The 17,859-nt window shown below is 43.5% G+C and overlaps 1 protein-coding gene across 2 annotated transcripts in view; it reads left to right on the forward strand.

Annotated features, from left to right (window-relative positions):
- Abcb1 (ATP binding cassette subfamily B member 1) overlaps positions 1–17,090 on the forward strand; it is a 164,083-nt gene extending 146,993 nt beyond the window's left edge. For both annotated transcript variants that reach the window (XM_057758772.1, XM_057758773.1), the window contains exons 21-28: positions 768–971; positions 5,389–5,489; positions 7,082–7,222; positions 9,242–9,398; positions 9,838–10,035; positions 12,302–12,508; positions 15,636–15,782; positions 16,489–17,090. In XM_057758772.1, the coding sequence (XP_057614755.1) occupies positions 768–971; positions 5,389–5,489; positions 7,082–7,222; positions 9,242–9,398; positions 9,838–10,035; positions 12,302–12,508; positions 15,636–15,782; positions 16,489–16,692 (1,359 nt within the window). In that variant the 3' untranslated portion in view covers positions 16,693–17,090. The remainder of the gene's footprint in view (positions 1–767; positions 972–5,388; positions 5,490–7,081; positions 7,223–9,241; positions 9,399–9,837; positions 10,036–12,301; positions 12,509–15,635; positions 15,783–16,488) is intronic.
- The last annotated feature ends 769 nt before the right edge of the window (positions 17,091–17,859 follow it).

A 17,859-nucleotide genomic window follows, 5' to 3' on the forward strand; every position in this document is an offset into this window, starting at 1 on the left:
AACTTCCAAGTAGAGTAGATACGGACTACACCACTTGAACTTGTGTTTAACTGACTAGATTAATTGCTGGTGTAGACTTGGAAACCGCTACATAGTTGTGAAAGCCATGCATCATGACCCTCCCCGCATTCTACCAAAGGTTCTGCTTCCTCTAAACCCTGTTTTCTAACTTTCAAATTTTCATTCCCCCCCCCAAGAAAATAAGTGTTTCAAATAGGCCCAAATAAGAGTCAGATGGATCTCTGAGTGCATAGACCAGCCTGGTCTACAGATTGACTTCTAGGACAGCCAGGGCTGCACAGAGAAACCCTGTCTCGAAAAAAACAAAACAAAAACAAAAGGAAAAGATAGGCCCAAATATATTTGAACACCTTTATTTGAACACATACCTTCCTTAAATTATAAGCAGTTTTATACCTAAGTGACCACCATTACCAGTTTAATAGAATTGTCAGATTCTTAGCATTCTGATTGCTGGGTTTGGTTTAGTCATCATGCTTTGGTACAGAAACATTTTCTTGGTACTGAAAGCTTAGAACAGATAGAAATATGTACTTGCACTTTGAATTATCTATCGCTCTACATTCGGTATTCTTAAATCATGGAAATCTTTATTTTAGAAACCAAAACCTTCCTACAAGTACATCATCTCTCCTTTTATTTCATAGGTGAGAAGATTTTCATGAAGATGAGTTACTATCCTTAAAAATGTACTAGAACATATTTTAGAATATAAAACGTGTCCCTAATTTTCTCTTCTTTTTCAGGCTACAGGATCCAGACTCGCTATCATTACCCAGAATATAGCAAATCTTGGCACAGGAATTATTATTTCCCTGGTCTACGGCTGGCAGTTGACTCTTCTGCTCTTAGCAATTGTACCCATCATTGCCATAGCAGGAGTGGTGGAGATGAAAATGTTGTCTGGACAAGCACTGAAAGATAAGAAGGAACTAGAAGGTTCTGGGAAGGTCAGTTAAACTAAGTATGATTGCTTTCCTAAGTAGAAATGATATTCTTTCCAGTGATGTTTTGTTATTCTCTGTTAGTATGCCCTAACAATGTGTGTGTGTGTGGGGGGGGGGCTTTCCTGTGGGTGAACATGTATGTGCATGTTGGGTGGAGATCATTATTTCCTAGGTATGGACCACTTTGCATTTTAAGATATGTCTCCCACTGTTGGAGATAGGGTCTCTCCGCCCACCCCTATGCACAGGATTACAAGCATATGCCACCATGCGTAGCTGAGATGTTTTTAACCCGAGTTCTAGAGGTCACACTCAGGTCTTTGTCTTTGCAAGGCAAGTCCTTTACCAACAGAGCCATCTCCTCAGTCTAATAGCTACTGTTTGGACATTTATTATACTTATCTCAAGATTAGAATTTGAAGAACGGTTAGAAGCAGATCCTTAGTTCCAAATCCTGACACCTGCTTTTCAGGGTTTTGTTTGTCTGAAGCCAGTGGCCAGTGTCTTCACATTCCTCCCTTCTCATCCACTCCTTTTCTTCTTCACATCTTTTCCCACCTCTTTCCTCTCTCTCTCTTAGCTAGTGTTTCTATGGCTGCGACGAAACAGTCATGATCAAAGCGGTCTGGGGAGGAAAGCATTTATTTTACTCACAGTTCATTATCAAAAGCATTGAGAGCAGGAACTCAAACAAAGGAGGACCCTGGAGGTAAGAGCTGATGCAGAAGCCATGGAGGGGTGCTGCTTACTGGCTTACGTCTTTATGACTTGTTCAGCCTTCTTTCTTATAGAACCCAGGACACATCATCCCAGGGATGGCACCATCCACCCTGGGCTGGGCTTCCCCTGTCAATCAGTAATTAAGAAGATGCCTCACAAGCCTGCCTACAGTCCAGTCATATGGAGGCTTTTCCTCTACTGGGGCTGCCTCTCTGGTCACTCCAGCTTATGTCAAGCTGACATAAATTAGTCCGCACACATTCCCCTCTGTTCTTCTGTCTTCCTTTCCACCAGGCTTAAAACTATCCTTGTATTCTGAATGACTGGGGAGATTCAAAGTGGAAAAGTCCCAAGTGTATTTGTTCTCTCTGTTAGATTATTTAATATAGTCAGTTCGGAATTCCTCTGGTACCTCATCCCATGTCATATCCCTGCTCTGGCCCCAGAGCTGCTTTATCCGCAAACAGCCCAGATCCTTTGCCACCCTCGCTTTCCTCTTTATCGTGCGTCCTCCCTTTCTCTCATGTCTGTGTTCTTTCCCCTCATCCTGTTGTTCTGCACACTCAGCTGTTTTATTTTTCATACCTCAACAAAGATTTGTGTGTCATTCACCTGGTTCCCTGGAAAATGTTTTACTCCTTACATGGACTCTGTCAGATATATTCTGTTATTACCTCATTTTTCAGGTGAGGCTGAGGGACACACACACAGCACATGCTGTCTTAGACCCAGTCACTCCTGGAACCAGGATTCAAACTCAGACATTGGTGCACCTATTAGCTAGAAATCCAAGTTCTGTTATGTGAAGCATAGTGAGATGCCCTCTGCAGAAACGAGAGGTCAGAACAGGGTTGACCCCTGGCATTCCAGGTACCAAGAAACAGAACAGGAGTTCAGGCAGGTGAGAGGGCTGTGAGCCAGGCACCCCACTGATGGAAAGGTGAGGAAGGTTCCAGAGACACTAAAGACACTTGGTTTCTCTGCATGTTGAGACCAGTTGCTCTATTTTCATCAGTTCTTTCATGGAAATGCTCAGATTAGCTTTAGTCTTTTCCAGCCAGGGTCTATGGAGTTCACCCTCTGGAGAGGTCCCATCATGGGGAACTAGCTAATCTTGGGGTCTGGCTGTGGTCTGACTCAATACTGGCCCTGACCGAGGAATCCATGCCATGCACTTGGCAGTGCACGTGTGTGGGATCCCGGAGCAGATCAGGGTGATGGGAGACCCTACTCATAGCCTGTCTTTGTGGTGCAATGTCAGAACATGCAGATAAGCTCCGCTGTGCCTATGACTAGGGTTTGATATTGTTCTAATTCATTTACATGGGATACTGAGCAGTTTTGTGTAATATACACATTTATCTTTTTAGTATAGAATTCAAATTTAACCTCAGTCTATTTGGGGTAGAAAGAGAAGCACAAGTTTGTTTCTGAGAGACACATTTTCCTGTCTTCAGAACAACTCAGTAAACCGCCCCTTCAAAGGAAGCTGCTATTTACTCTTCTTTGAACTTTAACTTCCTTCTTGCTAGTGATGACTGGGTCTCTATTGAAGTTGTGAGGACAGGGCATGGCTGCTTCTTCAGGCGTTTCCTAATTGCCTCACTGTGCATCAGGATGAGACGACTGCGCTGTGCAGCCACTACTGTCTTCACACTGCAAACTCTGTGCCCCAGCACTGAGGTTACAGGCATGCATGACTTTGTCGGGCTTTTTACGTGTGCTGGCAATTCAAACTCAGGTCCTGAAACTGTAGAGCAGGCATCCCTACCCACTGAGCCATCTCCCCAGCCTACTATAATGTTTTATAATATTATCACTGATTCAGAAAACCTCTTCTGTTTCTTGGAACCATTATAATTCAAAATGTTCCTAATATGTATAACTGAAGATTGTCTTTGGGGAGTTTCATTGAAGTTCATAATTTCTTCCAACATCTTACCATCAGTACTTCCGGGATTTTCTAAAGTCAGTATGTATTATGTTTGAAATGTGCAAAGCTTATAACATAATTTTCTTCCTAATTACATTCTTGGTGGGTCAAGGTCAGAGAAAAATATTTTAATTTTTCAAGTAAGTGTTTTAAGAAATTTGTTCATTTTTTTTTCTAGCAGTTTTTTGTACTGGTCTTCAAAACTGACTTAATTTATTATGAAATATTTGCTGTTATCATTGATAATTTGTGTAAGACTCAGTGAGGCGTAAATGAGAATTTCCACAAAAGATGACTTTTAAGTAGCAAATTGCACTAGGTTACGAGAATGTGTCTTTTCTGGGATTTGTTCAGATGAGTGAAACCACTAGACAGAGGCACAGAATCCTAACCAGACTTGCATTTCTGAAGACATACTATTTTAGAAGAACTTTAGAGACCTTCTGGTCCATATCCCCTTTTCAGAGAAGCTAATGAGAGGCAATGGTGATGTGAGGCCCACTGGTGGTGCAGGCAAAATTTCTCCCCATGGCCAGATGTTCTTGATAAGTCTCCATTTCTCTTCACAGAGAATTTAAACAACGATGCTAGCTATATTTTCCTAACTAAATAGCCTTGGTGGCAGTAAATGCAATTAAAACACAAGTAAATATTAGATACCCTCCTGAAAAAATTATATATCATGCTCACCAAAAGATGATATTTAGTCGGGCACTGATGGTGCACACCTTTGATCTCAGCAATCGGGAGGCAGAGGCAGACAGATCTCTGTGAGTTCAAGGCTAGCCTGATCTAAAAGAGCTAGTTCCAGGGCAGCTAGGGCTGTTACACAGAGAAACCCTGTCTCCAAAAACTAAAAAAAAAGACAAAAACCAATATTCTTTAAAAGGCAATTTATTGCCTTTGACCTCTTAAATCTCACTATTAAGAATGTTAACCCTATGAGCAAATGTTTATATACAAGAATATATTTATTACAATGCTATTTTTAATAAAAGAATTGAACCCATTACAATTACATCGTTAGTAATACCTAACTGCCCACAAGGTTAAGTAGCCATTAAAAACTCATTAAGCCAGCCGGGGTGCTCACACCTTTAATCCCAGCACTTTGAGGCAGAGTTAGGAAGAGTTCTGTGAGCTTGAGGCCAGCTAGTTCCAGGGCAGTCAGAGCTGTTACACAGGGAAACCCTGTCTCAAAAAAACAAAAAACCAAAACCCCAACTCATTATTAATGTCTATTGAAAGAGCTTGAAAAATACTGTTGAAATTGGTTAGGCAAAATGGAGAATTCAGTCTCATTTTGTTAAAGATATATGTGTTTAGGAAAAGCATGCATAAGCTACTTTGAAAAATATATTAGTATGTGATTATTATTTTCATCACTCTCTGAAAATCTTCTAAGCTTTATGGAGTTATCATGAGTGACAGTTTCACAGAGAAAAAGTCATGTATAAATATCACATTTTCAAAAAAGTAACAATAAATGTTTTTTAAATATCACATTCACGGAAGACAGACTCATTTGAAAACTACCACGTGGCTTCAGACAAATTATTCTTGCTTTTGTATGGAGGGCCAGACTAAATTACTAGGTCTCTCTTAAGGATGTAAAATTCAGTTTCATGAGTCACCATTTTTTTCATACAGAAGATAGCTACCGATAAATGGTACATAAGAGATACATTGTAATAGGTTAATGCTATTTGTTGTACAATTCATTTCCTGTATTTGACTTTGTGCCTGGTAATGGGTGAACTTTTACAGATCGCTACTGAAGCCATAGAGAACTTCCGCACTGTCGTCTCTTTGACTCGGGAGCAGAAGTTTGAAGATATGTATGCTCAGAGCTTGCAGATACCATACAAGTAAGAAGCCCTGAACAGTGGGCCAGGGCTCTGGGGGGTTTTCTAGTGAGGACTTCCGTTTTCAGGATCGCTTTTGCCAAAAGGTAGAGTGAACAGAAGGAAGTACTAGAAGGAACGCCTGAGACTATCAAGAGAAATAAAGAGACCTGAGCTTAGGCAGGGGCATCTGTGAGGCAGAAGCAGTGAGGGCCGGTGACACTGGGGAGGACAGAGAAGAGGACCACGGGTAATGCCTCTGGTGTCGTCAGGCTGATGATCCTGCTGTTTGCCGTATCTGGGGAAGGGGGGAGGTTCTCTATGGAGGTGTTGTGGGACATTGAGGGGATCTCTCCAGGATACTTTCTGCTCCTTCCTTTCCTGGGGAGACCTTCTCTTCTCCCTGTACCCCAGCAGTACCTATGACAGCTCTGCAAAAAAGGTGACCAGGTCACTAGCGAGCCCAGCCTTGGAGTTTCAGCTCCTCCTCTAGGACAAGGCGAGAACTAGACCTTTCTGAAGGTTTCCAGGCACCTTTGTCATAATCATGGCAGGCCCTCTTTTTCTGAGGAAAGAGAATATGAGTAAAGAGGTCAAGACCACGATGGGGATACCCACTGAAACAGTCTACCTGAGCTAATGGGAGCTCACCAGCCCCAGCCGGACAGGGAAGGAACCAGCATAGGATCCAACTTGACCCTCTGAATGTGGTTGACAGTGGCATGGCTGGGGCAAACTGAGGAGCCACTGGCAGTGGCACCAGGATTTATCCCTACTGCTTGTACTGGCTTTTTGAGAATTCATTCTCCTTGAATGGGTACCTTGCTCAGCCTAGATATAGTAGGGAGGGTCTTGGACCTTCCCCAAAGCAATGTGCCTTCCCCTCTCTGAGGAGTGGATGGGGGTGGGTGGTGGTGGGAGGTGAAAGGAACGGGAGGAGAGGAAGGAGTGAGAACTGGGATTGGTATGTAAAATGAAAAACAATCATTTGTTTTCTTTTAAAAAAATAAATAAATAAAATCAAGTAAGAGGCAAAGACAAAAAGAAAGTTGGTAGTTTTAGCAGGATTGGAAGGTCAAAGGGCTGCCCATCCCCACCCTGTTCCTGCCCTCACCTTACACCCAAGATCCTTGTTCAGACATTCCTGGAATGTTAATGCTTTGTAAAGCCTCCCTGGCTCCAGGCACTTCAGTGCCTTTTGCTTCCCCTAACTTTCCTCGTGCTTGGATGCTGTGCACCTCAGCTAGATCCCCATAGGCAAGGACATGCCTGCCTGCTGCTCTGCCAACCACAGCTGGAGGGTGTTGGGTAGATGTGTTGATCCCCAAGTGGGGGGGTGGGGGGGAAGGACCATTCATTTGTTAATGTAAAACAGGCTCTTCTCAGGGTTACTGGTCTGGTTATCAACCCACTAAGACGCAGTAGTCCTACACTAAGATGGATTCACCTCTGCATCTCAGAGATGAGAGCTGCTCAGTCAAAGGGCTCAAGCCGAGTTCTTTAGGAATGGAATCCATTGTATCTGTCCCTCTTGTGTGTCCCACCGCCAGCCCACAGGAAGTTACTTGAAAGACTGAGAAATGAAGTGGGGTGAATTTGGGTTCTCTTCTTTCCAGAAACTCTTTGAAGAAAGCTCACATCTTCGGGATCACGTTCTCCTTCACCCAGGCCATGATGTATTTTTCCTACGCTGCTTGTTTCCGGTTTGGTGCCTACTTGGTGGCTCATGAACTGATGACTTTTGATAATGTTCTGTTGTAAGTATTGTGCTCATGATTATAATTTAACCCTGAAAGTAAATCTGGGATGAAAAATTGTATGGTGAAGTGTCAGGGAGAACATCTGGAGGTGAAGAAAGTGGCATTTTGCCTCTGAGAGTCCGTGTGACACCGCGGACACCCCGCATTCCATCAGACACTCTTCTATCCTGGTTGACTCACACATATCTGATCATTCCAGATCTATGCCTAGACATGTACATTCAGTCAGGGCTCTCCAGAAGGCCATGCCTTTGGACAAAGGTCTTATGTATGTTCAGCAAGGAGGTGAATGGCTCCTTTTAAAAACCGTTCAGACAGGGCAGCTAAGAGGTGGGTGATGTGCCAACTCTTATCAAACCTGAGATATTAAAGGTAAAGAAACACATTCAGATATACTGATAAAGACATATGCATGCATGCACATGCATGTGCATGCACACACAGAGAGAGAGACAGAAAGACAGAGAGAGAATAAGAGCGCATAGAGCATAGAAAGTTTCCCCATAAAGTGTGAAGATTACTCAGAAGCTGAAACCCTCCTTTCCCCAAAAGGGCTGGGTGTTTTTGTTTGTTTGTTTTTGTTTTTAAGTGTTATGGGTGGCCTTGCCTCAGTTTGTCCCACGACATTTCATCATTTCAGATAAGTCAACTTAGACAAAGGGTTGCTGAAGTCCACAGCTTTACCTAAACACACTAGGACCAGCCTTGACCATATCAGGGGAGCCTGCAGGAGGAGAGGAAGCCTGCCAGCCTTTTGTCTTGGGAAGGAGGCTAAGGGGGAATCCAGAAGTTACCACTGTTACTATTTGTCAGTGGCCCCTTTCCTTGTTTGTTTGCCGGTCAGGGGTCTAACTCTTAATCCCTCAGAAGCTGAAGGAATTTTTCAATGACAACGGAAGATCTAAACTAGAATTTTCCTTCTGTGTCTCTGCAAACATTGAACATTATACTTTAGTCATGGGAAGAGAAGCCTGAGAGAAATCGCACTAGTGATGTCACCAAATATGTCGCTTGGTAGTCAAAATGATAGATGAACTTCCTGAGCTTCCAAGCAGCGGCAGGCCAGGCCAGACTCTTCTCCCTAATAGATCAACATGGTTAGTGCTGTTAGAGTTTGCATTGCACCCCAAACCAGATAAGCCTGGTACTGTAGTGTGTTAATACACCGTTTCTGCCCTGCTTAAGCATTGAGTTAGTCATACATTGTAGTTAATTCAAGATTTAAATTGTTTACCTAACATACATGCATCCTGGGGGTTTGTGTGATTATGACCAAAGACCAAAGTCAGACACTCCCGGAACCGGGACATTAATTTGATCATGCTTTTGATTATTGTTTATTCCAAAATTTTTGAAGTTGCTGGCATGAGTCCCACATCATAGGTCAAGAATGCAGTGGTTTCGTGAAAGTGGCATCATAGCCGTGTATTTAGAAATAACGTCGTCTTTATTGCTTGGCTCATGTGATATGTAGGAATGGATAGTGGTAACAGTATACATTGCCACAGTTACAGTGTGCAATGACCGGAAACTAAACTTCGGTGACATGGAACTATAAACATTTATAGTTCTGCTTGGAGTCTCTGGGTCAGTTCTCCTTAGCTGAGCGAGGCATAGTAGATTCTGTTGTGATGGATGCTGTCTGCAGTGAGCTCAGTAGCCAGAGCGAGTGAAGGAGAGAAAAATAGAGGAAGAAAACATGCTGAGTCATAGGATTGGAGCTGGCAGCAGGGATTTCCACCACATCCTGTCTGGGAAACCACGCCCAAGGCCACCCCAGGTTCAAAAAGGGATAAACAAATTTGTAACTCTCAGTAGGAAGGAGCAAAGGTCACGTAAAAAGTTGAGGGTAACAGGGGAGGTGAAGGGGGCTGTCTGCTGATGAGAGCATGTAAGGGAACGAAAGGGCATTTTATCTTTCACCTTTAAAACTGCAGTGGCTCCCTGGTTACAGAGTGCCACGTTGACCACACTGTGGCTATCACTGTCTGCACATGCCTGTCTTTTCTTTTCCAGAGTATTCTCAGCTATTGTCTTTGGTGCCATGGCAGTTGGACAGGTCAGTTCATTCGCTCCCGACTACGCCAAAGCCAAAGTGTCGGCGTCACATATCATCATGATCATTGAGAAAGTTCCTGAGATTGACAGCTACAGCACGGAAGGCCTGAAGCCGGTGAGTCTGTCCTCTCAGTGGATGATTCAGTCCTAATTTCTCAATGAAAAGATGCAAAGAGGAAATATGCTAAATTGGTGCTTTAATTTTAAAAATTATATGCTGTTGCTAAGACCTAGATGGGCTGATTTGAATAAACGTTAATACTTTGTATTAATAGTCATTACTTTTATTAAAAAAAGTTACAAGGAGATAAGACTATAGAAATCCAGTCCATAGGCTTTTTTGTATGTAGCTATTCCAGTCTGGGAGGGTATATCGGTGCTGTATTGATAATTCATGCTGTAAACCATTACTTCTTTAGATTTAGTTCCAGAGATGAAATGAAGCTTGACTGTGATAGAAGCTCCCTTCCAAAACCCAGAACTAGGAGTTCCCACGGTAGCTTGTGTTTTCAAGATTGTGGCGATCAAACTGTGTGTTACTCTTCTCATTTTAGAGTACATTGGAAGGAAATGTGCAATTTAGAGATGTCATGTTCAACTATCCTACCCGACCTGACATCCCAGTGCTGCAGGGGCTGAGCCTGGAGGTGAAGAAGGGCCAGACGCTGGCCCTGGTGGGCAGTAGCGGCTGCGGGAAGAGCACAGTGGTCCAGCTGCTGGAGCGGTTCTACGACCCCAGGGCCGGGACAGTGGTGAGCACACTTTTGTGTTCAGAACATTTCAGGTTTTTAATCATCTAAATGGCTGGAAGTGTTTAGCCATTGGCCACGGGTTTTTTTTTTAACCTTTAAGCAGAGCCTTTGTTAGATAATCTGACAGCCCAGGTGGCCAATCTATGCCAAGTACACTGGCCAGTTGACCCAGCTTCTCTCTCAACACACTGCCCCCGTCCTCTGTTACAAGCAGCATTTGACCACCTCTCTCCCTTGCCATGGTGAGATTTCAGCTGGCAAGACCTGAAGTAGCCAGAAAAATAAAGAGTTGCAAGAGGAGGAAATGGGGTAAAAAGTCGAGGGTAGGGATGCATGTCAGTGAAAAAGTGGCTTGCAAGAACCCAGGGTATGGAAAGATAAGGACTGAGAAGTCACGATACAACATGGCCATTTGTGGGTGACTTCCACCTCTCACTCTGCTCTCAGTTAGGAGTTGGTGGTGTAAACAGGTCGGCAGAGATGAGGATGCTTAGAGAGGGATGTGGGGATGAAGAAAATCAGGGTTAAAGAGGCAAGGAAGCACAGTAGCAGGAATGGAAGACAGTCAGCGGACTGGTGAAGATGAGTCCCTAGCATCTTCAAGGCCAGGATAAGACAGTTCTACTGACCATACAGACGACATCTCCCATGGCACAACAAAACGTACAGGGCTCCCATAGTAAGATGGAGAGTGGCTAGGAGTATGGAGGAATGCCCTTTTGGCTTCTCGACTAAAATGGTGAGGGAGAAATCAGGATTCCATATCCAACAAAACTCTGAGAGCCTGTGGGAAAACTATCCTAGGTGCTGGGCAAGAGTGAGAAATCTTACAGGGAGTAATGAATTTTAATGATGATAATGAGCAAGAAATAGGAGAAGAGTCAAAGAAACACAGTTCAGAGCAGCGAACTGTTACTGTGTATGCGTTTAGCTATGAGTGCTCGGAACATCACATATGCATTAGCAGTGAGCCATTGCTCCAGGGGCCTTGGCAGCACTAGTGACTGAGACGAAAAGAGAATTTTTTCACCTGCTGTCCATGGTTCTTTTAACTTCCTCACAATCAGTATTAAGTGCTACTTTGATTTTTTTTTTTTTTTTTTTTTTTTTTTTTTTTGGAGACAGGGTTTCTCTGTGTAACAGCCCTAGCTGTCCTGAAATTCTCTTTGTAGACCAGGCTGGCCTCTTTTCTATTCTATTCCAAAACAGTTATGACAGGAGGATTGTAGGAGTCAGACAGATCAAGGACACCACAGAACCAACTAAACTGTGCTCATAGGGGCTCCCAGAGACTGAACTGAAAACCCGGGAGCCTGCACGGGACCTAGGCCCTCTGCATATGTGTTACAGTTGTGTAGCGTGGTCTTCTTCTGGGACACCTAACAGTTGGAACGGGGCCGTCTCTGACTCTGTTACCTATGTTGGGACCTTTTCCTCCTACTGGGTTGCATCATCCAGCCTTAATAAGAGAGGAAGTACCTAATCTCACTGCAACTTGATATGCCAAGGCTGGTGTATATTCATGGAGGCCTGCCCATTTCTGTAGAGAAATGGAGGCGGAAGAGTGGATAGGAGGGGGTGTGTGGTCTGGGTGTAAAAACAAAAATAAACACACAAACACACACACACACACACATCATGACTTTACTGCATCAATTCTTTACTGGTTACAAGATCTCTGGTCTTTTCCTTACTGCCTTTCTATAAACTATTTTCTGAGAGTTCTGTTTTCAGGTTTCAGTTTTATCACTGATGTTTGAACACAGGACTAAATAATGTTATTACTACATTCAAAATTAGTGAAATGTTGGCTCTCAAACTCTGATTAAATTCTCAAATATAAACAATTTATTTTGTTAAACATGTTATTAAATATTTTTGTAAAGAGTTGTAAGGCCTGGCTGTTGATAGTTTATGCCTATAATCTTTGTATTTGAGAGGCTGAGGCAGGAGAATTCCCATGGAGTCATTGCTAGCCTGAACTACTGTGTGAGTGCCAGGCCAGCCTGGGCTACAGAGTGAGACCTTATCTCTCTCTGTAGAGTTGCAGAGGTAGTGAGAAACAAATCAAAGTGCCTTGATACATACACATGAAAGTATAATAATTAACTCATTATTTTGCATGTCAACTAAAAAAATCAACTAGAAAGCCTTTTCCTTAATCTGGCAGCAACCCAAGAGTTTTGTACTATGAAATAATGGTAGCTAATTGTCTAAATCTGAATTGTGCTGATCCTGAAGTTGGTCTGTGAACCCTCGCTCTCAGTTTGTAGACGGCAAAGAAGCAAAGCAACTGAACGTGCAGTGGCTCCGAGCACACCTAGGCATTGTGTCCCAGGAGCCCATCCTATTTGACTGCAGCATCGCGGAGAACATCGCCTATGGGGACAACAGCCGGGTCGTGTCCCAGGATGAGATCGAGAGGGCGGCCAGGGAGGCCAACATCCACCAGTTCATCGAGTCGCTGCCTGACGTATGTACCTTGGGCCTGGCAGTTAGCAGCTCCTCTCAGTTGTTGTTTGTTGCTCCCCCTCCCCATCCTGGGGATGAAACCCAGGGCATTGCACATTGCAGGCACCCCTAGGCCTGTCATCAGAAACCCAGAAGTCTGGCTGCCCAAAGGTAAAGAGAAATTAGAAATCAAAATATATCTTACCAGCAGAGAGACATCTATTCATTCTTCTTATCCGAGTTAGAGGTTATGTTTGCCCAATCTCTTACCTGTCATTGTGAGGAGGCAACACAATATTAGACATATTCAAGTAGAAGAAACAGGGACTTTGATAACTGGGGCAACCCTTAGGGCCATAAGCTCGAGAATCCATGTTGGAACAGTCCTTTAGTTTCTTAGCTTAGGATCCAGCTGTTTCTGGTCTGGGGATACACGTGAGCATCCCCTCCCAGGTAAAGGGTAGACAGGCCGCATCTAATTTTCATGGACGCTGCACTGTTTCTGCAGAGAAAACAGGCATAATCATTCTGTAGCTCCCCTCAGTGATCCATGTGACACTGTGGAGTTAGGCCAGACAAGAGACGTCTGCCCAGGCCGGAAAGAAGGGTCTCCGAATAGAGCTGAGTCACAGGGATGGCTGCGGTATTATATAATTTATAATTGCTGCACCATCCATTGTAGGGTCCTGAGCCACAATCTTAGAATTGACTATCAAAATCTTTCCTGGGCTATTATCTTATGGACTTCTCTCATTTCTTCCTGTAAGTTAGATAAATTGACCCTCTCACCTTCTTGTGTATCTTCTTAGATCTGACATAAATATTATACACTCGCGTAACCTCACCAGTTATGTTTGTCATTACAGGAAGTGCTCATGATACAATAAGGCTTGGTAGCCTCAAACTAGCCAGACAAGCATGACACAAGGTGGCCCAAACACTTCCTTAAAATTTTTTCCTTTGGTGTTCTCACAAATAACTGCTACCCTCCAACACATTGCCTGGGAAGAGGCCTACCCCTTCCTCTCCTCAGTGTTGTCTTGCCATGAATTATTAACAGTTTGAGGTCAAAGTACAGAATCTAGTAATAAGAGTCACCAACTCTTAAAGCTAAATGTGGATTAATATCACCAAGGAAGTTATTAAAAGTACGAAGTACCGGGCGCCACCCTATTTCTGGTGAAGAAGAATATTCTGGCAGTGGGGCCAAAGGCTCTGAGACTTAAAGCCGCGATAATACTGATGCAGGCTACAACACAGAACCACTATAGCTATAGTCTCTTAAAATGATTTTGTCCTCTGGTATTTGACAAATGCAAGGCCCCACCTCTGGCCTTGGAGCTTTCTCTCTCTGTTACTCAGATCATCTCTGGACATCATGGTTCTTATTCTCAGTGTTCAGACCAGCCTGTTCTCTAAGCGCCCCTCTGTCAGTGATTAGACTGGAATCTGGCTTACTCTGCCCGTCTGTTTCCTCCTTCCTGGGGTCACAGTACTGTCTTTATGGACCCCACAAGGATCACAGCTGAGTTCCTGCTGTCTGGTGACTCCACAGTCACATGGGGAGGGACACATCAGAGCACCTCGATTCTGAAGCAGCCACAGCTCAGGGGTGGGACCCTATCAAGCATCTGCCTGGACCTTACTGGGGTCCTTCTCTCTAGAGGCTGGAGAGATTGTTCTGTCATTAAAGTGCTTGCAGCACAACCCTGAGGTCCCGAGTTTAATCCCCAGCACCCAGGCAAAGAGAGAGGTGGGGTACAAGCTTCTTATCCCAGCCCTGGAGAGGCACATAGAGGAGGATCCCTCAGACGTCACATCCAGCCAGCCTAGCCTAATCAGTGAGCCCTAGATCCCAGTGAGAAGCCCTGTCTCAAGAAAAGAGTGAACAGTTTCCAAGGAACACAGCACAGGCACACGCATGCATGCACACACACACACACGCACACCAATAAGAAAGGAGTGCACATATATAGAACATGAACTTAAGAGTCAAAATTCAGGTATAAAAATTAGAACCCACATTTTGATGATAATCTCAGCATATTCAGGGCTCAAATATAGGAAAAGGATGTTTTCTAATTGAACACGATGCCACATCCTCTGAACACCCTGTAACTTCTGTCTCTTACATCATATTGACTAGTGATGGTTGCTATGGTGGGAAACAGTATAGAAGGAATTTTGAATGAAAAGTAAAACCAAAATTTTTTGAAGAGCATTTGACTTTTCAAGGTTAAATATTAAAGTATAATTCCTTAATATCCATTAATTAACATTATTTAATTGTTGGTGACAGTCCATAAAAACAAAGACCCAAATGCTAACATCCTAAAAATCTCTCTCTCTTTTTTTACTTTATCATACTTCACAGGGCATCAAGTACAGATTCTAAATAAGACAAGCTTTGATAATATCATACAGCTGTTTGAATTTCCCACAAATCTTGTCCTTAACGTAATGAGACCAAAAGGTGAAGATAGTATCACTGCAAAATTCCTAGACTTAGAAATTTTGGTCAGCTCACATAAAGCACACGGTTTTAAGGTATCTAGTTTCAGCCAGGATAAAATAAGGTGTAACGTCACACATCTGTCCTCTCACCGCTCGTAAGAGACAGGAAGAGTTCAATGACAGGCTGGTCTGTGTAGTAAGTGTGAGAGTTCCCTGGGATACAGAATGGGACCCTAGGAAAGGAGACAGAGAGGTACCACGATCGCTTTGGAAGGAAAAGAGTCTGCTGCCATGCTGGACACATGACTTTGATCCCCAGGGAGGATCTAACCATTACAAATTGTCCTGTGATCCCAGACACACAGACACCACACACACACAGAAACACAATGTAAAAGCACATAAAAATAATAGGGATATTAAATTCACCATTTTAAAACTGTTTTGTTGTTCTCTTCAATGAACCATTTTAACTTGTAGGACTAAATTTTCTATTTATTATATATACATATGAATGTGTGTATACGTATGTACACACATATGTATATATAGAGTGGAGTATAGATTTTGTTTTCATACTTCGATTTTGACTGTTAAATCCATGTTTTATATTATGTATTATGTATATTAGAAAATTATATATTGTATGTCACACCGTGTTTGCACTTGGTCGTCAGCTCTGTTTTCATTCACAGAAATACAGCACCAGAGTAGGAGACAAAGGGACTCAGCTGTCGGGTGGGCAGAAGCAGCGCATCGCCATAGCGCGCGCCCTCGTCAGACAGCCTCACATTTTGCTTCTGGATGAAGCTACGTCGGCTCTGGATACGGAGAGCGAAAAGGTAAGGATTTGAGTTGAGTCTTTCTCTGCCATAGTAGAGAACGCGGGGCCAGAGAGCTGACTGTTGCCTGTGTGGGCTCCCCGTGGAGTTAAAATCTGTCTGCAGCTGGGATTTAGGAGCCCTGCCTGAAGTGATAAAAGGAAGAGTAGTCTTGGACCTTCTGTGTTCTGTGAAGTCTGCCTGCAAGCTGCATGCCGACAGCAGTCTGTTCCTGCAGCCTGCATCTCTGCAGCAGCCTGTGAGGAGCTGCAGGGAGACAGGGCCGAGGTCTGGCCGTGCCCTGGACACAGCTGCTGGTGCCTTCCAGCTTGAGAAAGGTTAAGAGTCCGCTGTCTGAAAGGCAGATGCTCAGAGGACGTTTCTTCTGCTGCGATGGCTTTGCCGTGTGCTCCAGCTTCCTGATGCGCTGTGGAGCTGCTGGAGGCCAGCTTGAGGGCTGTTGTGTGGCGAGGGCAGAGAGTGTTTGTAAATGGTCGGATGGACTCTGTTGACTGCCCTTACCTTACGTCAGACATCTCCTGTCTCAGAACTCGTCCAAACTGGGGTTCACTTCTCTGGTGGTGTGACTGATACCTTGGTTTCAATCTCTGCTTTCACCCCCACCACCACTGTTGAAGGACAGAGTGTACAAATCCTGGGGCTGGTTATGGAGGGGACGATAGGAAGAGGACGGCCTTTATCCTAACTCTGTGTGACTGGTCAACAGGTGGTCCAGGAAGCCCTGGACAAAGCCAGGGAAGGCCGCACCTGCATTGTGATCGCTCACCGCCTGTCCACCATCCAGAACGCGGACTTGATCGTGGTGATTCAGAACGGCAAGGTCAAGGAGCAGGGCACCCACCAGCAGCTGCTGGCACAGAAAGGCATCTATTTCTCAATGGTTAGTGTGCAGACTGGGGCAAAGCGCTAGTGAGCTGTGACCATGTAAGATGTTAAATATTTTTTAATGTTTGTATTAATAAACAGCATTTAATCAAAGTCAAAAAGAAAGCACTTACTAGAATAGCTAGTTATCTATTTCCTGTCACAATGAAAAGCATTTCGTCCAGAGTAGAGTCTTCAGAGACTATGTATTAAAGGGACAGAAATAGATATATTACCAAATGGAGAGTAATCATTTAAATTGCACTATAAAATACATAAAAGAATTAAAAGTACATATTTGATAATATATACTTTTATTTATACTTTCTCATTTGTAACTATAATTGATTTCCTTGCTAAACAAATTGTATGTATCAAAAATTACTGAAATGTTTGTATAAAGTATATATAGTAAAACTAAACTTTTATATCCTTTGAATTATCTTGTCCAAAATACATGTGAAATTATATATCTGTCAGTTGGAATATTATAGATACTTTAGCTCTTAAGAAGTAGTCTATTATGGGGGGGTCACTCTATGGGAAGAGTGCCTGTTGCACAGACATGCACACCTGAGCTCACATCCCTAGCACTTACAGAAGCAGGTATGGTGGCATGCATTTGTGATGTAATGCCAGTGCTAGAGGCAGAAGCAGGCAGATCCTGCAGGCTTGCTAAAATAAGGAGATGCAGGTTCAGTGAGAGACCTTGTCTCAAAAATAAGAGGGGAAAGGAAAATGAGAACATCTTGATATTGATGTCTGGCCCCTACACTCCTGTATGGGCAAGTATACACAAATGTGCACTCATGCAAACACATAACATGCATGTGTATGTACGAACAGACAGACACACACATGCTGGCTGTTTGAAATTAAAGAGATAAAATAAGAAAGGAAGAAGAGGTGCCCATAAAATTCATCAAATAGTGTTTCCACCAGTTTTGCCCAGAGAAGATTCATTTTGCAGCGATCGGTGGTGACTGCAGACTCATACCTAACTGTTGAATGGACAGCCATAAATGAGATACCACTGCCTCCAAAGCTCACGGAACATTACAGAAAAGGGGGCAGAAAGAATGTAAGAGCCAGAGGAAGGGGTGGGGAGACGTACAGCGTCCTGACTTATAGGAATAACATGGCTGCTACATTCTTGAACTCATAGTAGCTGTGATTGTCTGCACAAGACCTACAAAAGGCTGGACCAGTCAAC

The sequence above is a fragment of the Chionomys nivalis genome, chromosome 26 (genome assembly GCF_950005125.1).
Source record: "Chionomys nivalis chromosome 26, mChiNiv1.1, whole genome shotgun sequence".
Classification (NCBI taxonomy): Eukaryota; Metazoa; Chordata; class Mammalia; order Rodentia; family Cricetidae; genus Chionomys; species Chionomys nivalis.